Below are 24,277 nucleotides of genomic sequence, written 5' to 3' on the forward strand. Positions count from 1 at the left end.
AGTAGCCATTAGCCACATGTGGCTATTTAAGTTATTTAACTTAATTAGAATTAAACAAAAGTAAAAATTCAATTTTTCAGTCACATTAGCCACATCTCAAGTGGCTAATGGCTGCCCTATTGAGCAATGTGGACAGAACGTTTCCATTATCACAGAAAGTTCTATTGGAAGTGCTGCCATAGAATTCTCAAGAATTCCTAAGCGTTCTTCTTCTCTCTTTTGCTCCCACCTTGCTCTTGCTCATTCTCTCCCTCTCTCTTCCCACTCCTAAACCAAGTACAGGGATAGTTTTCTCATTCTTAGTGACATAAAAGTTGCTTGTGAACAAGAAGATGCTGGGCACTTTGGGTGACTAGCACCATCCCCACTTTTTTTCTTTTAAACTGCTGAGCTCTTGTTTACCAGTACATTCTTCGATTCCCATTGCCACTAAAGCTGAATGTTACTTGGGTGGAAAGCACAATCGCTTTCTTTTCTTTTCTAGATCCTTAAACCCTTTGCTAATGTTACTGCCTGAGAGTCCCCAAAGCCAGGGTTCTAGAAGAATTTGGCATGCCTGAGAGCTGAACCATAAAATAATGGAGTAGGGCCGGTGCGGTGTGGAGAAGGGCACTCTCTCAATAGAAGAGCTCCCCGCTCTGCACTCACGGCCAGTTAATTGGCCTTTCTGGGAAAATACGGATGGGGAGAGGGGCTTCTGAGAAACGCTGGTGACAGTTAAGTGGCCTTTTGTTGACGTCCTCTGCTGAACCAGGACTTTGCTGGATTTTGTCTTTGCCTTTCCCCCACCTCCTGTGGACCTTCTGTTAGATTCATCATCTACCATTCAGGCATCGTCTTTCACTTTACCCCGCCAATATGAGTGCTTTGTGTGCTGGCCTCGGCTTCGTTCCTTCTGTTCCCAGACCATAAAGGGGCTGTGTGGGGCTGCAGCAGGACTGAGAAATTGACTCTGGTCTATTGAAGCCACTAAGAACTATAATAATGACGGCAGTGACCTTTAAATCTAGCAGAAAACACGCTTCCTACCCCAGGATAATGGCGACCACCTGAAGCTAGAGAGAGAAAAGGGAATCTGTGCTGAATTCCTTCTCATACAATATAGATATTTCTCTTCCTTTGCTCCCCTCTCCATTCTTTTCTCCTCATTGCAATTGGCACCCTGACCTAAAACGCAGCTGTGACTAAGAGTTAATGCCTTGGAAATAATAATATATTCCATTTGCGGGCTTGTACAATTTGCCAAGCCCATTCACCCAAGTTGTCTCATCTAATACCCCCCAAGCCCCTGTGAGGTAGGGAGGGGAGGTATTATTAACCCCAATTTACTGATGAGTAAACTAAGATTTAGAGAGATTAGGGGAATTACCCCAGATCTTGTAGACAGGAGGTGAGCACCCCAGTTTTCTGTCTCTCAATGGCATCCACACCCTTATGTGTAAGGAAGATATGGCCCAGAGAAAGTGTGAGTGGACTGGGAGGGAGAAGGAAAGCCAAAGGCAAGACGTGATAGGGGAGAGGGGCCAAGAGCGTTTCCCTAGGACCCTGGCAACTCCCGCCTTTCTCTGGAGACAGAGGGCTCAATGTTCTCAGGAGGTGGCCCAGCAAACTTTCAGGAGGAAAGAGAAGCAAAGGGCCTTGTCTTCCTCTCCTCCTCCTTCCTCTCCCCTTTCCAAGAGATTTGCCTAGAGGTGGGGAGGGGTGGCCCTAGCTCTCCCAATGTCCTTGTGTGTGGGTTAGTCCCTGGCCCCCAAAAAGACCCTAATGCCCCCTCTTAGGCCGGGCTGCCGGCCTTTAGGTGCTGCACTGTCCTGAAGCTTGGGCCATGCCTTCACCTGCAGAGGGCCTGTGACGCTCTGGAGCAGGAAGTACTCGGGGCACCCACAGAGGAGGGATGGGCCCCGGGCGGCCCCCTGTGGACAGGCGGATGCTCCTGGTCTGCAGCTGTATCCTGGCAGCAGCTTTAGGCCAAATGAATTTCACAGGGTGAGTGGCTGCCTCGCTGCGGGAGGAGAGACTGGTGGGTTTCACGGGGAGCTAGTGGTTCTGCTGTGACCTGGTCGAGGCAGAGGGAGTCAGAACTTCAGTGCCCATCCTTAGCCCATCCCTGACTCCACAATCTCCCACACTGAGGCTCCGCTGTTTTCTTCTCCCTCTGTTCTGGGGTCCTTGGGGAAGCTTCCTGGGCTCCAGGAATCCCTTGAAATCACGTGGAAAATTTTGTGTGCATGTATTTTTTTTTCTGGGGAAAGGGTCCTCAGATTCTTAAAGAAGTTGGTAACTCCCCTCCCTCAAAGACTAGGTACCACAAATGGGTGTGGCATTTTTTTCCTTCAAATAACAAAAACCAGGTGCTGATTTCTCAGGCTCCAAAGGCTCCCAAGAGGTAGAGTCTCCATAGTAGAGAAGACAAGACAGGGCTAAGAGAGGGGGTCAGCACCTGAGGTCGCTGATCCAGTAGTCTCGACTTCTGACCCCAGGGCTCAAGGTACGCCCACTGGGCATGAAGGAGCTCAGCTTTCCTCATACGGTGGGGTGAGGGCACCTCATCTTCCCTTCAATGTCCTCAAGCTCTTGGGAGAAGGCAGAAGGGGCCATGGGGTTTGGACAGACCATGGGCTCAGAGACCTGTGTGAAGAGCACAGCCATCACCGTTGGTCCCCGGACTCCTCCAGGGCCTACTCCTCTCTCCTCTTCATTCCTTTTGCTCCCCCACGTTCATCTCCCACCCTTCCTTCCCTGTCTTGGCATTGGGCTTGTCAGTAGCATTGACAGGCTTTGCTTAGCCCCTCAGTGGTCTGGCATTGGGGCTGGGGAGACACTGGCCCCAGACTGAAGGACTTGTGTACTTTCCAGATGCCAGTCCTTCCCAATCAGGGCTCCTTTGGCCTCCTGGCTACAGGGTTCCCTCAGCCTAGGTTCTTCTCCACTCTGCCTTTCCCAAGCGACACAGCCTTCCAGAAATTCCTTCCTCAGCAGCTTCCTCTGAGCTCCCTGTGTCTTTCCAGAGACCAGGTCCTTCGAGTCCTGGCCAAAGATGAGGAGCAGCTTTCACTTCTGAGGAACCTGGAGGGCATGAAGCCCCAGAAGGTGAGGAGCCCCAAGGCCTGGGGACATGCCCTCCCACCCGCACCTCAAACCTACTCCCCCCACCCCAGACCTGGTCCCTCCACCCCAAACCTGCCCTCCTAATGTCCTGCCAAAGATTACTTACTGCCCCGTGGAAAGATCTCATGGGGCCCCTCCTCAGGAAAAGTTTGGGAACAGCAGCCCAGAAGCCCGGGCGGCGGTCAGGCTTTGGTCCCTCTGCTTTTCCCTCTGTCCTGGAGGCCATGCTGTCAATGGCTGGAATTTCCCCAAGCCACATGGGAGGTGCATGTGTCTGGGGTGGGAAGCCATGGTGCATGCAGATTGGACACATCTATTTCCCAGTTGCACTCGCTTGCTGGCAAACGGGTGTTTTATTTGGGTTTGTCTCTGTCAGCCTGAACACTTGTTTCCACCGAGGACATTGTCTTCTCCAAGTTTTCACAACGGGAAACATTTCCTTCAACTCTTATAATAGAAGAGTTTTGTTTGAGGGCTGTTGAAATGACCAGAGATTTCTGGACAGGGCCCAAAGCCCTCCCCTCTGCTTGTACAAATGTTCCTCTCTACAAGGACTTGTCATCCTTTATAACAATTCTCTCCACTTTGCAAATTCAAAAATAGGTGTAGCATTAAGATGACATGGGGACCTAGATCAGGCTTCTCCTCTTTCAGGGGCTGGGGACAATGGAATCTCCCTCTCTGACCAGGGATCTTGCCCATTCTCATGTCCTAGGGGATGCGCAGGCCCACCTTTAGGAAGTGCTCAGGGTTCTCTGGATCCTAGGGAAGTTGCAGTGTGTAAGCAAGGCTGGAAGACAAAGGCCCTTGAAAGTAGGGAAAGAAACTCAGTGACTTGGGGATTGTTTTTTGGGCCCGATCTTTCTGCTCTGCCTTAGGGTTTCCATACGGAGCTGGGCCCTCTAACTGGATAAGAGAAGGGGACCATGTGGCTCTCAGGGGGCCTCCGGGATTGTGGTGAGGACGTGCAGTAAACACACCCGTTTTCTTTCTTTGTGACCAAGGTGGACTTCTGGCGCGGCCCGGCCAGGCCCAGCCTCCCTGTGGACATGAGAGTTCCTTTCTCTGAACTGAAAAACATCAAGTCATATCTGGACTCTCATGGTCTTGATTACAGCATCATGATCAAAGACATCCAGGTAGGTCCTCCTGGTGCTGGGGCTGGCCCCTCCCCCTCACATTCCTTTCTGGTTTGGGCCCAACACGGAGGAAACTCCCAGGGCTGGTGGGGTGGACGTCCCTGTCCTGGAGCTTCGTCTGCGTCTGTGTGAGCAGGCCGTGGGAGGAACTGAGCCCCATGCTCCTCAGAGAACCTCAGACACAGGGCAGAACTCACAAGAAAAGCACTCATTATGGTGATGCAGGATCGCTATGGACAGGTCCTCTTAAACGGAGTCATTTGTAACTAAACAACAAAGGAGGAGTTGAGGAGAAACGGGAGAGAGGAAGGAATAAATAATAGCTCAGGCCTTTTCCTGGCACAAAGGAGCCCTGGTGGCACAGTGGTTAAGCACTTGGCTGCTAACCAAAAGGTTGGCAGTTCAAACCCACCAGCTGCTCCGTGGGAGAAAGATGTGGCAGTCTGCTTCCATAAAGATTTACAGCCTTGGAAACCCTATGGGGCAGTTCTACTCTGTCCTATGGGGTAGCTATGAGTTGGAATCAACTAGACGGCAGTGGGTTCGTTTTGGTTTCCCGGTGGGCGCCGTGGGGAACGCAGCTCTCGGTAGCTTCCTGTGCTTTCCTGACTGCTGCCTCCTGTCCCCCCTTGTGCCTCTGCCCCACAGTGCCAGGCAGCATTCCCCCCAGAGGAGCTGGGAGAGTGAACGGAGCCTGGTGTGAGCCCTGGTGTGGGTTCCTGCCCCCACCTCCATCCCAAGGCTTTCTGTTCCCAAGAGTGGTAACCCCCCAGGACTGGCCTGGGGACAAGTGGCTACAGAGCCCCCTTGAGTAGGGTGCAAGGAGCCCTCATCCTGGAAGCCCTCACCTTACTCCTCTTTCCTGAGCATCTTTATGATCTATCTCAACTGTTCTGTCTCCGAGGACATGCCCAGAGCCTGTGGAAGGTGCTGGCTGCACAGCTCCTCCCTATAGTGGGCATTGGGCCCCCTCCCTGGCTGGGGCCGCCCTCCCCGGGTCCCGTGCCCCTCTGCGGACGCCGTTGACAGCTGTGTACCTATGGAGTTGTATCCGCATAGATTCGCTCCCAAACATGTTGTGCAGGAGCTAATCTCCTCCAGGGCCCCGAGTGTGGGAACACAGAGGCCTCAGAGCGTGTACACTTGACACCACATGCCAAGGGGATCAACGCATTAGATGGCTTCCTTTCCTTTCCCAGGCCAGCACCACCCCCCCTCGTCAGGCACATCTGGTTCCCGCGCGGCGTGAGGGGCGGGGGTGTTTCTCTAACTCAATCCCCACACACACAAATGGGGAAACTCCCACAGACAAGACAGACCACCACATCAAAAGCCACAGGACTTCGTTCTCATTTGTTGCTCAGGCCTATATTTTGAAGTTGGCACTTCCCTACTTTGGCCCCATCTTGGGAAAGCACAGCATTTGGCAAAGAGATACAATAGGTCTCTAGGACATTTTCTGTTGGTTTCTGCACCTCAGGAACAGCCCCCAAGTCACCCCCCGCCCCGAGCCTTCCCCTTGGCTCCTCTGGAGCTGGTGGTCGTCGTTCTCCTCAGTCTGTCCTCCTTGCCACTCCCCTCTCCCCTCCACTGCGGCCTTGCCCTCCCTCCCTCGGTCAAATGCCCTGGACTCTCAGCTCAAAGCAGCCGGGTAGGATTTTCACCAACCATTCGCTCTGTCTGCGTGGGATCGAGCACCAAGCGCACGTTGTCATATTTGAGATCAGATTTTGGCTTAGTGGGAACCTGGCCCGGGAGGCTGCTTTGTTGAGTTGATTTGTTGGGAGGATGGGAAAGGCATCCAGGAGCAGGAAGGCTCAGAGGCACTGACAGAGGGAGCCGGGAGCTGGCATCCAGGCTGACACTGTAGTTACGGGTGCACGTACCTGATTTCTGAGACTTCCTAGCACCAGTACTTGGCACAGCGTCTCCTGCATGGTGGGCCCTTAACACACGTCTGCAGAATGGATTCATCTGCTGGCAGGTTCAGGATGGGGGTCCAGAGAGAGGCTTGGGAATACGTGGTCTTTGCCTCCTGAGCCCCTCACTTAGCTCCTCAAGGTCAGGATTATGCCCCTGACACATCTTTAGACCCCAGCACCTACTCTAGGACCTGCCGCTTGTTGCTGGTTGCCATAGAGCTGGCTCTGACTTGTGGTGATCCCACGAACAGCAGGATGAAACACTGCCCAGGCCTGAGCCGGCTGTCTTCATGATCGTTGGTGTGCTGGAGTCCACTGTGTATTTTGAGTGCCTTCCAACCTAGGGAGCTCACCTTCCAGCATATCAGACAATGTTCTGTTGTGATCCATAGGGTTTTCATTGGCTAATTTTTGGAAGCTGATCTCCAGGCCTTTCTTCCTAATCTGTTTTAGTGTGGAGGCTTCGCTGAAACCTGTCCACCATGAGGGACCCTGCGTGGTATTTGAAATACCAGTGACATAGCATCCAGCATTATAGTAACGTGCAAAGCACCGCAGTATGACAAACTGACAGGTGGCTGACCTGTCACTTGTTCAGGGCTTAAAAATGTTCACTGAATTAATGGATACGAGAAGCAAAGGAAGGAGGAGAGGAGATGTTTGTCCCTTGCACCAGGCTGAGCATGACAAACCTTGAGGCCGGTTTTCACGTTGGTCAGAGGCAGGGGAGATTTTTGAGGAAGGGAAGGGCTCCCTCACTGTGACCAGAGGGGGACCTGAGAAACATGACATTCCTTACTCCCACCAACAGATACAGAGACACCTACTGTATGCTAGAGATTGGGCCAACAAAACAACAACCCGTTGCTCTTGAGTCAACTCCGACTCATATAGGACAGAGCAACCCTATAGGACAGAGTAGAATGGCCCCATAGGGTTTCCAAGGCTGTAAATCTTTAAGGAAGCAGACTGTCACATCTTTTTCCCACAGAGCCGCTGTGGTTTTGAACAGCTGAGCATTTAACCACTGCACCACCAGAGCCCACTTAGGGACTGGGCCAGGTGCTGGAAACACAAAGACAGTAAACCTGGCCCAGTAGTACAGGGTCTGTATCCAGGGCGGTTGGAGTGATGTGGGGGTGGGGGAGCGGTGGAGCAAATCCAAGATGACAATGGCGAGGCCGGGGGCTGGATGCAGAGCGGGCAGGTTGCTATGGGAGCGGATACAAGAGGCCCTGTACGTCCGTCTGCTTGCTGCTTGCTGCTAGCTCGTTGGAGAAGGCCGTAATTAGGTGCAGCAGGCCAGGAGGGACTCACCAAGGCCCCATCAGATCACAGAAGGCATCTTCTGCCCTGTGAAGGGGCTAAGGTTTTACCCTGAGAACGCAGGGGGCTGTCGGGGAGTTTTGACATGATCAGATTTGTATTTAAGGAAAGTTCCTCTGATGGCTGGCATGCGCATCGTGACAGTGTGGAGGTGGGGACAGGGCCACGCAGAGACTGACAGCAGAAGGGCAGCGAGGAAATTGCAGTGGGCCAGGCAAGAAATTATCTGATTCCAAGTGAGCACTATTTGCATTTAATTTTTCTTCACCTCCCCGTTCTTTACAGCCCTTCAGTTTGTTTTCCCCCCACCCTTGGGATGAGTCACCGTGGCGAAGCTTCACTTGAGCAATCAGCTCTGTGGATTTTAATGGCTTTTTTCTGATTACAAAATTAATAAATATTCATGCTAGATAATTTAGAAAACAAGGAAAAGCTCAGAGAAGAAAACAAAAATCACCCATGCTCTGACCATCTAGAGAGAAACACAATTGAGTGTAAATATTGCTTCACCAATTTTCCCCTCGTTACCAGATCGTCCCCATCAGCATACAAATATACGGTTCTTTCTCCTATCTTAAAAATCCTGCTCTGGAGCCCTTACCTGCCTCGGGCTACCACTCTGTTTCCCTACTCCCCTGTATAGCAGAGCTCCCTGGAGTACTGACCCACACTTGCCACCTCCAGCCCCTTTCCTCCTCCAATGGAGGTTCTGCCTCCTTTCACCAGAACTGTCCTTGGTGATGTCACAAATGGCTTCCGCATGGCCACACTCAGTGGACACTCAGTGCTCACCATCTTTCTTGTAAGCGACAACCAGCCCCTCTCTCCTCCCTGAAACAAACGCTTCTCTTTGCTTGGCTTCCAGGATGCTACACCCTCCTGGGTTTTCCTACCTCCCTGGCTGCTCCTTTGCAAGTTGTCTTCCTGTTTCCTAGCTCATCCCTGGATGTCTCCTCCAAACCCTCATCCAGGATCATGGCATTAAATACCCTCTATCCCCTGATGATTAGGCTTTGGTGATTCAGTGGTAGAATTCTAACCTTTCATATTGGAGACGAGGTTCGATTCCCAGCCAATGTACCTCATGTGCAGCTACCACCCATCTGTCAGTGGAGGCTTGCATGTTGCTATGATGTTAAACAGGTTTCAGCAGAGCTTCCAGACTAACACAGACTTGGGAGAAAGGTCTGGCAACCCACTTCCAAAAAAAACCAACCATTGCAAATCCTGTAGAGCACAGTTCTACACTGACACGCATGGGGTCACCATGAGTTGGAGTCAACACAACGGCAGCTGGTACTGGAATACCTGGATGCTGTTTCTGCAGATGTCTGCATGGCTTAAATTGTACCCTCTTCTCCCTACTCCCCCAGCTCCATTTTGCTTTGTTCCTGGGCACATACTGCCTTCTAATACACTATATAATTCACTGTTCCATTGTCTGTCGCCACCACTAGAGTGTAAGCCCCATGAGGCAGGCGGTTTTGATGTGCCGGCTGCCATGTCTTAGTGCTCAACACATAGTATGTGCTCAACAAATCCTTGTTGGCCAAGTAGAAGAGTTTTAGAAGTGGAAACGGTGTTGGCTGAGGTGAGGGTGGGTAAAGCCCTAAAGAGGAGAGGAGGGCAGGTTTGGGGGAGTGCTGGGGAAGGCAAGGGAAGGCAGGAGCAATTATGGCTGTACCAAGGGGCAGGGATGGAGGAATGATCAGATCCCTCTGTCTGGCCTGGTGAGGGGCAGATGCTGGCTGACTCACCCGAGTGACCATTATAAGGGCAGTCTGCCACCCAAGCACCATGGATGCCATATTCCCTCTGGAACAAAAAAAAAAAACCAAACCCATTGCCACTGAGTTGATTCCAACTCATAGCAACCCTACAGGACAGAGTACAACTGCCCCATAGGGTTTCCTAGGCTGTAATCTTTATGGAAGCAGACTGCCACATCTTTCTTCCATGGAGCAGCTGGTGGGTTCGAACCTTTGATCTCTTGGTTAGCAGCGGAGCACTTAATCACTGTGCCACCAGGGCTCCCTCTTCCCTCTGGAGGAACCCAGGTTTCCTGGCCATGCCTTGTAATGATTGCTCCATCACAGAGTCCTGGAGTCACCCCAAGATTACTGTTGTCGCCACCATCATCATCATCATATCATCATCACTGCTTGCATTTACTATTTGCCACGCAAGCTCTAAGCACTTCACAAGTACGAACCTTGCTAACTCTCAGAAGAACCCTCTAAATTAGCATGTGCTAATATGATCCCCATTTTATGATGGGGAAACTGAGGCACGGAGAAATCGGTAATTTGCCCAAGTCAGTGACAGAATCGGGAGTTAATCTGAGACTGTCTGGCTCCAGAACCCACGTTCTTGGCTATCGTGCCGTCTCCCTTGGCTGTGGGCATTCTTGTTGTGCTTGTAGTGTTTTCACTTTGCCTTTCGGGCAGCGAGACCGTGGTTCAGCCTTGACCTGTGTGTGCGGGGGTCCATTCTAACAGCATCAGCTCTGTAGCCACCCTCATGCAGGCGTGGACTGTAGTGACCACTAGCCAGGTAGTTGCTACTGTGAAGGTTAGTTCTGGAAGAGGAGGCCCAGGATGTACCAGGAGAGGTGCCTGCCGTTGTCACAGAGCTGATTCAGCTCCGTGCCCCACCCCTCCATCCATTTCATGTCTGTGGTTGTTCAGCTGCTGAGAGGACCGGCTCCTTCAGGCCTCCGCATAGCCTTTCCAGGGCCCTATGTCCCTCCCTCCCCCACGCCGGAGTGCTGTTCTCTGCTTAGTGCCCCATCTGGCCCTTACCCCTCTCCTAAATTAATTCACACCCAGGTATGACTTTCATTGTCAGGTTATGGCTTCCAGGGAGGCAAATGGCTTCCTTCTGAGTTTTTTTTTCCCCTGAGAAGCCTGGCAGGGCTGTCATTAGGCATTCTGGAGGGAGCCGGTGGCAAGGCCGCATTCCTTAGCTCTCACATCCCCTTCCCTCGGCCCTGGGAAGGGAACAGACATCTGTGAAGTTTTCAGGTCTGGAACTGAGGGGGCTGTGAGGGCTGAGCAGTAGTCCCCATTTGCGAGAGGGTGTCACAGCGACTCACACGGCTGCTGTAAGGGCGTTTGGGAAGTTGTTCGAGGTTTGGTGCCCACTTCCCATTTGCCTTCAGGCTGTTGTGTGGAACACAGCTTGGCTTCCTGGGAGCTGCCCTCCTGTGGGAGTCTGGACTGTGTAGAAAGAACTGGCTCCTCTGGTCCTTGCTCTCCAATTTCTCCTCCCTGTTCTCCACCTTCACCTACCGCCTCGGACCTTCCACACAAAACTAGCTGCTGTTGAGTTGACTCCAGCTCATGGTGACCCCATGTGTGTCAGAGTAGAACTGTGCACCATAGGGTTTTTTAAAAAAATAATTTGGTTGTTGTTGAGACTATACACAAGCAGAACATACACCAATTCAACAGTTTCGTGTGCAATTCGGTGACCCTGATTACATTCTTCGAGTTGTGCAACCATTCTTACCCTCCTTTTCTGAGTTGTTCCTTCTCCATTAACATAAACTTACCCACCTAAGGTTCCTGTCTAATGAGTTGCTCTTGTTACTTTGATCCCATATAGATAGATCTTAAAATACATAATGCTCAAGGCAGACATTCTTTACTAGTTAAGCTAAATTCTTTAAAGAGATGGAAAAACTAATCATTAACTTTATATGGAAAGGGAAGAAGCCCAGGATAAATAAAGCTCTATTGAAGAAGAAGAAGAAAGTAGGAGGACTTGCACTACCTGACCTCAGAACCTACTATACAGCTGCGGTAGTCAAAACAGCCGCATACTGCTACAACGACAGACACATTGACAGAATTGAGAACCCAGATGTAAATCCAACCACCTATGGTCACCTGACAAAGGCCCAAAGTCCATGAAATGGGGAAAAGACAGTCTTTTTAACAAATGCTGTAGGCAAAACTGGGTATCCATCTGCAAAAAAATGAAAACAGGACTATACCTCACACCATACATAAAAGTTAATTCAAAATGGATCAAAGACCTACATATAAAACCAAAACCTATAAACATCATAGAAGAAAAAATAGGATCAACACTAGAGGCCCTAATACATGGCGTTAACAGGATACAAACCATAACTAACAATACACAAACACCAGAAGATAAGTTAGATAACTGGATCTTCTAAAAATTAAATGCTCATCAAAAGGTTTCACCAAAAGAGTAAAAAGAGAACCTACAGATTGGGAAAAAATATTTGGCTGTGACAGATCTGACAAAGGTCTAATCACTAGTTAAGCTGTACTATTGTTTGGTTTTAAGAAGACTTCAGGGGATATTTTTGGTTTAAGTTTTAAAGCTTATCTCAGGGGCTCCATAGGGTTTTCAATGGCTAATTTTTCGGAAGTAGATCGCTAAGCCTTTCTTCCAACATCCCTCTGGGTGAATTCGAATCTCCAACTTTTTCATTAGCCATCTAATGTGCTAACTGTTTGCATCACCTTTCAGTCCCTTGAAGACTAAGGTGTGCCTGACCCAAGCCATGGCGTTTTCAATCGCCTCATTTGTGTGCATAATCTGGACAATGAATAAGGAAGACTGAAGAAGAATTTATGCCTTTGAATTATGGTGTTGGCAAAGAATGTTGAATATACCATGGACTGCCAAAAGAACAAACAGATTCATCTTGGAAGAAGTACAGCCAGAATGCTTCTTAGAAGCAAGGATGACGAGACTTCATCTCACATACTTTGGATATGTTATCAGGAAGGATCAGTCCCTGGAGAAGGGCATCATACTTGGTAAAGTCCAGGGTCAGCGAAAAAGAGGAAGACCCTCAATGAGATGGATTGACACAGTGGCTGCAACAATGGGCTCGAGCATAACAACAGTTGTGAGGATGGCGCAGGAACGGGCAGTGTTTCATTCTGTTGTACATAGGGCTGCTATGAGTCGGAAACTACCCAATGGCACCTAATAACAACAACACATCAGTCCCTATAGGAAATTAGATGCCTAGTCCCTTCAACCTCACTTCATTGGGGCTATAGCCTGGGAACAGGCCCGCTAACTCCATGTGCACACCAGCCCGGCCTGCTCCACCCTTGGCAGCTGCTCACCACAGCTGGTAGCACCCGGCTATCCCACAGTGATGGGCACACATTGGTCATGGTGGGCTGTGGAGATTTTGTCTGATTTCCTGGGAAGAAGACAAATTCCTTTGTTAGAGCCTCCCAGGGTGGTGCTTGTGCCAGTGAGGACCAGGGCTCTCCAGCCGTATCCAACTGGGTGGATGGACAGGCCTGGCTTTGCCCAGTTGTGACTGTCCCCAGCCCAGCCAGCTCAGCTAGAACACACTGCAGTTACAATGGCCTAGGGTGTAGCTGATGCTCAAAAATAAAAATGAGCCCCAGACATCTATTTCCAGTTCCATTTTTAAATCTGTAAGCCTGAGGCTGGTGAGTAAGCGACTAGGTCGTCAGAGAGGAGCTCATCGCCGGCGGTGGCCTCCTCTGGGGCAGGTGGGTGGGCCTGTCTTCCGGCTCTGGGGTTTGAGGACTCCATGTGCCGCTTCATTTTAGCCATGACGGCTGTTTTTTTTTTTTTTTTTTTTTATTCATTTTTATAATTTCTTACCTATTGAAGTAGTGTAAGCACATGACAAAAAAATGTAAAAATAAAGAAAAAATCACTCAAAATCACAATCCTTCTATCCTAACAGGCATGGTTGCATTTTTGTGTTTTTGGTTTTTGGCATTGTGGTGTCTTTTTTTTCCCTGTGCTCAAGGGTATTTACTTTTTCATCATTTAAAAAAATTTTTATTGTAAGAATAGTACAATGGAGTTTTTAGCTGCTGTTAATATTTTGCACATTTGCTTTCTCTCTCTCTCTCTGTCCATGTGTAGACATGTTGCTGTTAGTTTGTTAATTGCCGTTGAGTCGCCTCCGACTCATGACAACCTTATGTGTAACAGAAAGAAATATTGCCCGTCCTGCCCCATCCTCATGATCGTTGGTATATTTGAGCCCATTGTTGTGGCTATTCTGCCAATCCATCTCACTGAGGGTTTTCCTCATTTTTGCTGACCCTCTACTTTACCAAACAGGATGTCCTTTTCTAGTGATTGGTCTTTCCTGAAGACATGTCCAAAGTAAGCAAGATGAAAACATAGACATAGATATAGTTATTGTTGTTAGCCTTTGCTTTTGATAGCTAGTCTTAAGGAACCCAAGGCTAAGAACTAGCTGTCAGAGTTCTTATCTCATGTCTGCACTTGTTGGCTTTAATCTGCCAAATGTCTCTGATCTACCAAATCTTTGAACTGGGAAGGGTTCATTCCTGCCCTATCGTCTGGTCAGCTGAGCAGATTGAATGAGACAATGAGGATAAAGTGCAACTAAAAGGCTCTGGCCAAAAGGAAGGCATGGTCAGGACTTACTTGTGACCCAGAGCTGCAAACAAGTGGCAACTTTGGGTTGGAGTCCCCATTTTCCCAGCATCCCTTGTGGCAGAGGGGGCCCTCGCCATGGTGGGCAGTCAGTGCTACATCCTGGCTGCCTTGGACCCTGGGTGCCAGTGTGAGGGTATAAGCTTGAGTGAAGGACGCCTGCCCACCTCACTGTGACCCAAGCTGGGAGAAATGAACCAGGACCATGTGGGAGGTCCAAGCAGTGGGCAGCTAACCCAGCCCAGGCACCATACTGTCCTCTCTATGGTCAGTGGGAAGTACCATGTGAGAGCTGAATGCCACCTCCAGATTGACCCCCAGGACTGCATTCAGCTCACCTGGACTTGTGTTTAGGAGGCAGTTAACATGGTGAGTCAAAGACTCTTGGTACATTAATAATGATTTGAACTGGCTTTCCAAATGGCTTGGGTACCAGTTGTCTAGGCTACTTCTTGGAGGTAAAGTTGATGTTGGGGACAAGGGAGCCCTCTGCTCATCCTAGTTTCTGTCAGTGTACATGGGTCAGCTTAGGCCCTGACTCAACGGAGTGTTTACAGAGAACGAAAGCCATGCTGGCAGTAGGACATGAGCACGTTTTTCAAAACATGCATATCCATTAAAAAACTCATTGTCGTCGAGTTAATTCCGACTCATAGTGACTCTATAGGACAGAAAAGAACTGCCCCATAGGGTTTCCAAGGAGCATCTGGTGGATTCGAACTGCCTACCTTCTGGTTAGCAGCCAAACTCTTAACCACTGTGCCAACAGGGCCCCGTATCCATTACTACATTTTATTCTCTGAGGTGGCCAAGGCAAATATTGTTGTCCCAACTTTCAAGCTGAGGAGACTAAAGCTAAGGTTACACAGCACACTAGTGGAAGAGGCAGACTTGGAACCCGGCTCTCCAAACTCCTTGCCTTTGCTCATGGGGGAAAAGGCAGCATGGATTCTGCCCAGCAGAAGAATCCGCAGCAATCTGGCAGCTCCTTCTGTTGTGCAGCTCATGCTCATGGTGGCCGATTCTCCTGTGCCGATGCTGTCTTTGTGCACAGGCAGGGCTCAGAAGAGGCAAGACCTGCCCAGCCCTCCCCTTCCCTTCCAGTATGTGTTCCTGTCTCCCAGGTGCTGTTGGATGAGGAGAGAGAAGCCATGGCGAAATCCCGCCGGCTGGAGCGCAGCACCAGTAGCTTCAGTTACTCCTCTTACCACACCCTGGAGGAGGTAGGTCTGCCTGGGCTCTGAGCTCTGGGCTGTGTTGTCCCTTGGGGTCTCCCGACTCAGGCAGAGACTAGTGAAGGACTTAGGGGGGCTACAGGAGACTGTGAACTGACACCTGGGGAATCAGAGCAGACAGTAGGTAGATATCTGTTAGGTAGGCAATCAGCCTTAAAGAGTCCCAGAGCCCAGGATTCACACAGAGAGACTGCAGTTCAAACTATAGTTGGAGGGAGGTATGCGAGCAAGGGAGGGCTCAGGACCAGAGTAAGGGGTCTATGGCAGAACTCTGAGGCAAGGACCTGCTATTGGCCAGAACAGGGCAGACAGGAGGCTGCCTTCAGGTCTACCCCCTGGCTAGGGATCCAGGGGTCCTGACCTCTCCACAATCAGCCCTGTGTTAAATGGCCCCAGCTGTGGGTTCTAGAGGGTGGGAGGTGCAGGAAGCCAGGCACACTGGAGAGCAATGTTTGTAGAATAAAACAAAGTTGACTTCACATGTAGAAAATTCATGGTCTCTGTTACAGCCAGCTGGGGCAGGCAGGACTGATTGTGACTTACTTACAAAGGAGAATATGCAAGGTGGGCACAGGGATGGCCACTCCAGAAAGAAACTCCAGGTGCAGGCCCCACTGCACATGTAAAGGACATGACGTTATTGATCTTGTCCACTCTGTCATTATTGCCATCACTTCACAAGGTCTGTAATAGAGGATCCATTTTCTTTCATATATTTGCTGATTGAAAGCATAAGAGAATGAATGAATATAGTCACTACTTATTGATGCCAAAGATAAATAAAACTTGGCCCTGCCTTCAAGGGGCTTAGAATCTAAAAGGGGCAGTAAGACCAGAAACAGCACTACCAGGCCTCTGAGATCTGTCAAATGGATTGAATGGTCCAAGAGAATGGAGGCAAGTGGGAGAAGTTCCAACCAGAGAGAGCAATGCAGGCAGGCCTGGGGATTGGAGTAGGCACAGGATATGCTGTTTGCCCAGGCAAAGGCTTAGCTCTGCACAGGGGTGAGAAACCTGGACCTTGAGTAGGTTACCACGCATTGCCCTTAGCCTTCGAGGGCTTCTTTGGTGTTTGTATTCTTGATCTGGGTTCTTTTGTACCCTCAAAGGAGGTGGGAAAGCAATGGGGAGGGGGGGATGGAGGAAGCAGAACATTTTGAGAAGTCCTGGGGTTCACCCCTCTCCCTGCTTTACTCTTAGTGTGATAACTTTCACTTTTTCAGATATATAACTGGATCGATAGTTTTGTAACAGAACATTCAGATATTGTCTCAAAAATCCAGATTGGCCAGAGCTTTGAAAACCGGTCCATTCTTGTCCTGAAGGTAAAAGCGCGGTGTGAACCAGTAGATGCTGCTGTGAGAGCCTCTGGTGTAAGACTGAGCTCATGGGGGTAATGGCTGGCGGCAGGGGAGGGGAGGAGTATCGGGGAGAGGGAGGATCGTGCACCCCTGTCCTAAGGTGACCCGTAGACTTGTGACTGTGGTGTGCAGGGATCCACCAACCCTTGTAGATGTGGACAGGTGACCTGGCACATCCTGGGTCAGGAAGTAGGTGGGAGGGTGGCTAAGTGGAGGGAGCTGCAGAGTGACAGTTATCACCCTGGATGTGGGGTGTGAGTGTGAGTGAGTCAATCTTCCTCCTGTTGCCTCAGTTGCTTCACTTGTTAAATGGGAAGAGAGATACTTGGAGGCCTTATTTCCAAATGACCAAGGTCATCTAGTTCAGGCAGCCCCACAGATAGGCCTGAGTCTATGGGGAGACTGCTCAGCCCTTCCCAGGGGCCACTGGAAACAGAGTTTGAGCAGACTTGGCTACTGCAGTACCCATGGTCATGAGGAGGTAGGACGGGCAAGTGGGGTGTGGGGGGGGCCCATGTACTCGCCCCCTGAAACCGATTCTTATCACGTGCCCTAAAGAGCACTCAGGAGTATGGCCAGGCTGGCATTTGACACCAGCTTCTGGGAAAGACAGGCCCTCTTGCCCTCAGGAATGCCCTAGAGATGCTTCCCAATGGCCAAGTGGTATCACCTTACTTGGGACTTGAATCCCCTGCCCCTGCCTCATTTCCCCCAGAGGCCATCTATCTTCTCTTGAATGTCCAAGGCCTGGCTACTCAAAGTGTGGTCCACGGACTGCATCATCAGCATTACCTGGGAGCTCATTAGAGATGGAGAGCCTCAGGCTCCTCCCCAGACCTCCTGCATTTTAGTAAGACTCCAGGTAACTTGTGTGCACATAAAGCCTGAGAAGCACTAGTCTAAGATGCTTTCCAACCTGGGAGATACTGTGCTCCATCTCACCAGGACTCCCACGTGTGCAGCTTCATGGCACATGCAGGCACCTGCACACACGCCCCCTCTCGGCAAAGCCCACCTGGCATGTGGAGGCACCCAGTCAGGGAGGATGTCTCTGGAGCCTCTTTCCAGGAACCGTCTTGGTGACCTACCATTTGGTGCCCGGTTCTTTTTCCCAGTTTAGCACTGGAGGTTCTCAGCGCCCAGCCATCTGGATTGACACTGGGATTCACTCTCGAGAGTGGATCACCCATGCCACCGGCATCTGGATTGCCAAGAAGGTCAGCAGGGACATGCAGCCGAGGGGCCCCTGTGATGGGGGATGGAACCAGGGTCAAGGGTGGGGCTGTTCAACTACTTAAGGACACCTCCACTTGGAAAATGATCCTTGGTGCCTTCAAAATCTGGGTGCTGTATGCCTGCCTGCCTGCCTTTTGGGACAGAGACCATGTGCTCTGGCCTTTCACTGGCCAGAGCCCATGTGTCTCCTTGGGCTTCTCGATGTTGGAAATCCAAGTCTTTGGTTCTGCATGAAGGCTGTCCTTGGTGGCTTGGTGACGCCCCTTCCTGTAGCCGCTGGCTGTGCACATGTCCTACTGCACCTCGAAGGAGACAGCAGGGCCCCCCATCCCTCACCCTGCACCCACCCCTCCTTTCCTGCAGATTGTCAGTAAATACAGCAAAGACCCCATCCTGATAAACATACTGAATGCCATGGACATCTTTATGGAGATTGTCACCAACCCTGATGGGTTTGCTTTTACCCACAGCATGGTGAGGACTCAGGGGGCATACTTGGGGGAGGGAAGAAAGGTCACTGAGGCTAGGTCCCTGCCTTCAGGGGCTCCTTGCTGAGAACATCCCCAAGGGCCAGGACGATAGCTCAGGGGCTGTGGCTTCTTGCCCGCTGACCTCCTTCCTGCTGCCCAGGGAAGCCAGCATGGCAGCCTCAGCTCAGGCTTCTCCTCAGACCCTGACTTGACCCAAAAGTATCTGCAGCCTTGGCCCAGTCCCCACCTAGAGCTCTCATCCCATCCTAGCACTTCCTACTCCACCAGCCCCCTCCACAGACCAAGATGTCAGGGAGAGGTGTCCACCTGGGGTGGGCCCAGTTAATGAGGTCTTCTGACCTGGGCTTTCTCAGAACCGCTTGTGGCGAAAGAACAAGTCCACCAGACCTGGAATCTTCTGCATTGGCGTGGATCTCAACAGGAACTGGAAGACGGGTTTTGGAGGTATGTCAACCTGCTGGCCCAGGGGCAGGGATGGCAGGGAACTCTTGGTCCTTGACAGGTTCTCCTACATGGTCAGATTACATTGATTCATAACTTGAGAGGCACGGGGCCATGCAGTGAGATAAGATGAGTGAGTAATGGCCGGGGACAGGCCAGCATGTGGCTAAGAGTGGCTATGGCATGTGGGGAGAGGTTGCACATGTGTGTTCAGCATGTGCATATGCTCCATTTTCATGCAAAACCTGTAAGGGAGCCCCCAGCTCTTGAAATGGGGACTAACTTCAAGGGTCAAACCCTAACTACGGCAGGAAAGGCTTGTCTTGCTAGCTGATCAATACCCAGCGTTTATGGTGCCCCCAAATGTCCCTAGCTCTTCCTTTTAGGGAGTAAACCACAAGAAAAGGCCTCTGGACTCATTCCTCAGGAGCTGGGACCTGCAATTTGCCCTTTGGGAAGCTGGAGGAATAGTTCAAATATAGAAGGAGCCGCTTCCTTATCATTGAGGCTGACTTGCCCAGCCTGGTTTATATTTTTGGCCCAATTACTTTGTAACCCTGGGCTAGTGGGCTGGTGCATATCTGCATGGCTGTGTGATCCCAGGGAGAGGGGTGGGGCACCTTTCTCCTGGGTTTCTTGGTGGTCTTCCCTGACTGTGTCCCTTACTATGCCAGGGACACTGGGATGAGATGGGGAAACTGAGGCCTCCAGAAAGCTTGGAGTCTGGGACATGGGCCCCAGGAATGCAGCAGTTTGATGGTTAGAATGCTGGGTCTACCCAGGACAGAAGCCCCAGAGCCAGGGGTTGCACAGACACAGCCCTTGGCCCCCAAAAGCGGCATCCATACTACACTGGGGGATTGGGGTCTGGCTACACAGGGGACAGTACCACTGCTGTTGCAAAGATCCATAGCCTGGTGGCCAAACCAAGGAGATAGAACATTCTAGATCTGGATGCCCATTACTTTGAATATCTGGCTTATTTGGATCTATTCTTACTGAAAAATAAGGTGGCTCTGAACCATCCAGAGCGAGACTCCAACCCACAATGGGGGTTGCCTGAGAGTCCGGGGCTGTGTGTGTGACAGATTATATAAGGTAACACGACCACACAGAAATAGTGTTTCCACCTCCAGATGACCATACGCTTGCCCTAGGGGGGTGTCCACGTGGGTCCCAGAACTGACTGAAGTGAGTGCCCAGGGACCCTGAGGTAGACTGCCTAGTGGAAAGACAAATTAACTCTTTAAAGAAAATAACTTGTGTGGTTTCTCCACAGGAAAAAATATCGGTATAATGTAAAAAAAAATATACAAGGGGGGAAAAAAACCCAGAGAAGGAACAGAGCTCCCCAAATCCCACTACCCAAAGATTACTGCTTTTAATGATTTGCCAGGTCCTCCCAAAGACTTCCCCTTGCCCCAAATTACATTTTTAGAAAAGGAAAAATAAACAGCTAATGAATCCATTAGCAGGTACTTGTGAAACAGGCAGACTCAGAAGACCTTGACCGGGAGCAGCAGAGAGAGGCAGACAGCTAATTCCCATTTGGTCGGGGGCAGATTAGTTTATTCTGCTTAGCTCAAACCAGAACTAATGGCCTGAAGTGTTTCTCCATATTTGGGCAAAGCCACCTGGCCGTTGGCAGGGGAACCGCTCGCCAAGGCGTGGGCTGCAAATGCAGACAAAGCTTTCAGCCTCCCCGCTCGGCTCATCTGCTCCTATTTGTCATTCATCCAGTGCGGCAGGTGCAGAACTCACGGCAGACACAACAAACAGGGCCGCTGTGAGCTGGGCCCACTCCAGCCCGTGGGCCTGCTCCGCACCCCCTCGCTCCTCACAGGCTCAGCCCCTTCCAACCAGGGTCTCCACCCCAGGAGGGGACCAGCAGACCAAGAGGGGGTGTGCTCCCCAGAGACAGAGCTGCCTCTGTGCCTCCCCATGGCCAGAAATAGCATGTGTCTGGGCTGGTGACTCAGGCGGGAAGATTTTGTTTATGGTTTTATTATCACCTTAATTTAATTGCTGTGTGATGAGTAATCCGTAGATCATCCTCCCACCTGCGTGCGCCATCACCTGCGCTCGTGGGGAGGACGGGTTTGCTGCAATTCGAGAGCATCATCTGAGCCAGCCCCTCAGCCAGCCCAGCAGCTTTCTGGCCAGCTGCTGTCCGGGGAGGCAAGCAGGGTGCTGTTGCATCCTCAGGAGGCTTCTGGAGTTGGGGTGATCCCTGGCCTCTGGGCTGGGCTTGGGTGCTGTTGTTTCAAGGTGTAAAAGGAGAAATAGGAATGACTTTTTCCAAATATGCCCCTAACCCACATATCTTGACCAGCCCAGCCCAGCCCAGCCCTCCAGGACATGGCCCTTGGGTAGGGAGGAAAGAGGAGGGGAAGAGGAAGAATAGAGACAGGGAGCAGAGAACCTAGGAGGAGATTGGAACAAATGAAACTTGTGAAAAGAAATAGAAAAATAGTTCCAACTCAAGGCCTCCAAGAAGAATTTCCAAAGACTCCTTGGCATCTGTGGGTCCCAGACCAGCCTCGTACAGCGATAGGGATCTATTCTCTCTTCGCCTGGTCCCCAAGTCCATGGTGCTCCTGGCCAAGCCTGAGCAAACACCAAGTCAGAGCTCTCAGCTGACAGTGAACCCAAGCCTTGCCCATGGCAGTGGAGGCTCAGCCTAAAGGGGTCCTTGCTCAGTATGAGAAGCTAGGGTCGGGTTAGGGAAACCTAGTTTCCCCTGGATGCAGCTTCTGAGGCAGGTCTGCCTCTCTAATGGACCCATGGCCAGTATTTAACCAAAGGAGAAGGCGAGGGAGCTCTGGGCAGGCTACAGAGTTGCTGAATCATGGTATGGCTATACTTCTCTGGTGTATTAGACTAGGGGATGCTGCGGTAACAAAAAGAAGAGTAGCCACCAAGTCAGTTCCAACTCATGGCAATCCCACGTGTGTCAGAGTAGAACTGTGCTCCGTAGGGTTTTCAACGGCTGGTTTTTCAGAAGTAGATCACCAGGCCTTTCTTCCCAGGTGCATCTGGGTGGAATTGAACGTCCAAACTTTTGGTTAGCTGCTGAATATATTAACTATTTGTACCACTAGGGACTCCTGCAGTAACAAACACCCACCAAAATTGGCTTAACACAACAAAAGTTTTTTTTTCACGCATACAAAGTCCAATGTGGGTAGGTGACGCTCCTTAGCAGCTCCCTTCCAACGGTGACAGAGGGATTCAGGATGCCTCCATCTAGAGTTTGTTGCATCCAGCCACACAGACAGAAGAGAATGTAGAGAACGTGCTCAGCTGCTAACTGAAAGGTGGGGGTTCAAGTCCACCCAGAGGTACCTTGGAAGAAAAGCCTGGCAATCTACTTCTGAAAAATTAGCCACAGAAAACCCTATGCAGCATAGTGCTATTTTGATGTACACAGGAACTGACTCCATGGCAGCTGGTTTGGTTTTTCTTAGCAGCCACAGACCAGGAGTGACACATCATATCTGCTAACATTCTCATTGGTCAGAACTAGTCACATGGCCTCAACCAAACTGCAAGGGAGGCTGGGAAATGTGGGGGAACACATGGATAGTTTGTGAGCATTAAGTGTCTCTGCCGCACCCGGGAATTCTAACTCTTTGGGTGATTCTATTTCACTTCCAGGAAATGGTTCTAACAAAAACCCCTGCTCAGAGACTTACCACGGACCCTTTCCTCAGTCAGAGCCAGAGGTGGCTGCCATTGTGAAGTTCATCACGGCCCACGGGAAGATCAAGGCCCTCATCTCCATCCACAGCTACTCTCAGATGCTCATGTACCCTTATGGCCACACACTGGAGCCTGTTTCAAACCAGAAGGAGTTGGTGAGATTGGCTGCTCAGGGTTTTGGGGAGGAGAAAGGAGGCCCCTCCGCAGGAAAATCCACATGTGGTCCACTCCCAGAGAGTTCAGGCCACTCTGAAAACAGGGTGTGGACCAATAGACCCCAGAGGGTCCCTGGATGATGCAACTATTAACCGAAAGGTTGGCGGTTCAAACCTACTCAGAGGCTCCTCAGAAGACAGGCCTGGCAATCTGCTTCTGAAAGGTCACAGCGGTGAAAACCCTATGGAGCAGTTCCAATCTGTACACATGAGGTTGCCATGAGTCAAAATCAACTTGATGGCAACTGATTGGGTAGACCATGATAAATTGAAGAAAAGAAACTTTCTCTGTCAGGAAATTGAGAGTATAGAAAATATAAACGTCCCTGCCAAGTTGAAGTAGACTCTAGGGCAGGGGAAAGGGGGGTCATTGTCTCACGTGTGGTCAAGTTCAAAGTCAGAGGTGCTCTGCTCCCTTCTCTTGAGAGCTACCTGCACTTCCGACTTGCAGGACTCCTAAGTTCCCGCCTCTCACCAGCTGGGGGTGGGGGTGAGGGATGTTTTGGGCGCCAGCCTCTGACCCTCTGGATATAATCTTGCAGTACCAGCTGGCCAGGGAGGCAGTGAAGGCCCTGTATGAGGTCCACGGGGTCGAGTACATCTACGGCAGCATCAGCACCACCCTCTGTGAGTGACCCTTCCCTTAGCACTGCTCAGGCCCCTTGTCCACTGGGTCAGGCAGGTGCAGCCTCTAAGACACAAGTCTGGTGGTTGCGGGGAACCATCACACACCTAGTCAAACTGGGCCCGAATGGACTTCCACACCTGGGTAGCTGGGAGAATGGGGGGCACCCCAGAGAGCTGTTTCTTTGCAGCTTTAGTACATGGCTCCTAATGCCTGCCTTAGGCTAAGTTCCTTGAGGGAAAAGATCCTAAGTCTGATGCCCTCAAGGAACCTTCTTTTTGCAGGGGTGGCGAATGGGTTGTGTGGGTGGGGCTCGGTTTGGGGAGGGCAGGTGGGCCTGGGCCAGGAAGCTTGGTGTGGCCTGAGATGGGTGAGGGTTTGGTCCCAGGACCCACGGCCCACTCAGGATGCCTCTGTTCCCTGTGGCTACGCCCCGTTCTTCCTTTTGGGGCATTTCTTGGCCTGCTTCTTTGTAGATGTAGCCAGCGGGATCACCGTTGACTGGGCCTACGACAGCGGCATCAAGTACGCCTTCAGCTTTGAGCTCCGGGACACCGGGCGCTATGGCTTCCTGCTGCCAGCCACACAGATCGTCCCCACCGCCCAGGAGACGTGGATGGCCATTCGCACCATCATGGAGCACACCCTGAAGCACCCCTACTAGGGGCTAGACCCAGGGCACTCCCGAGGCCTGGGGCTCCTCCTGAAACCCAAGTTATGCATCACCCCCCACCCCCATCCCGCCCCTGCACCCATGCCCTGACCCCTGAGATAATAAAAACAAGTTTGAACAGGCCTCACTGCCTCTGTTCTGGCTGCTGCCACCCCTCAGGCTCAGCAAGGGAGACGGGGTGAAGAGGTCTGCTGCTCTTCCGGAAGCTGGGGGGTGGGGGCAGCTAGAAATGCGAGGGCAGCCTCTGCACTTCCAGGTCTGCCTTCAGGACAGTGAGCGGCTCCCAGGCCTTTTCTTCTTTTGAGGTGTTCTCGGGGCCCAGCCCAGATAAGTGCACCCCCTGGGAGCTACCAATC

General features: G+C 51.1%; 1 protein-coding gene across 1 annotated transcript; it reads left to right on the forward strand.

The window, feature by feature from the left end:
- The first annotated feature begins 211 nt into the window (after window positions 1-211).
- CPA5 (carboxypeptidase A5) lies at window positions 212-24,044 on the forward strand. The gene is made up of 12 exons (XM_004382676.1): window positions 212-592; window positions 1,779-1,986; window positions 3,009-3,090; window positions 4,113-4,247; window positions 15,067-15,165; window positions 16,401-16,502; window positions 17,654-17,755; window positions 18,138-18,248; window positions 18,619-18,709; window positions 22,364-22,563; window positions 23,166-23,250; window positions 23,725-24,044. The coding sequence occupies exons 2-12, from the start codon at window positions 1,895-1,897 to the stop codon at window positions 23,910-23,912; spliced, it is 1,287 nt and encodes a 428-aa protein (XP_004382733.1). The 5' UTR covers window positions 212-592; window positions 1,779-1,894; the 3' UTR covers window positions 23,913-24,044.
- The last annotated feature ends 233 nt before the right edge of the window (window positions 24,045-24,277 follow it).

The sequence above is a fragment of the Trichechus manatus genome, unplaced genomic scaffold, assembly GCF_000243295.1.
Source record: "Trichechus manatus latirostris isolate Lorelei unplaced genomic scaffold, TriManLat1.0 scaffold00097, whole genome shotgun sequence".
Classification (NCBI taxonomy): Eukaryota; Metazoa; Chordata; class Mammalia; order Sirenia; family Trichechidae; genus Trichechus; species Trichechus manatus.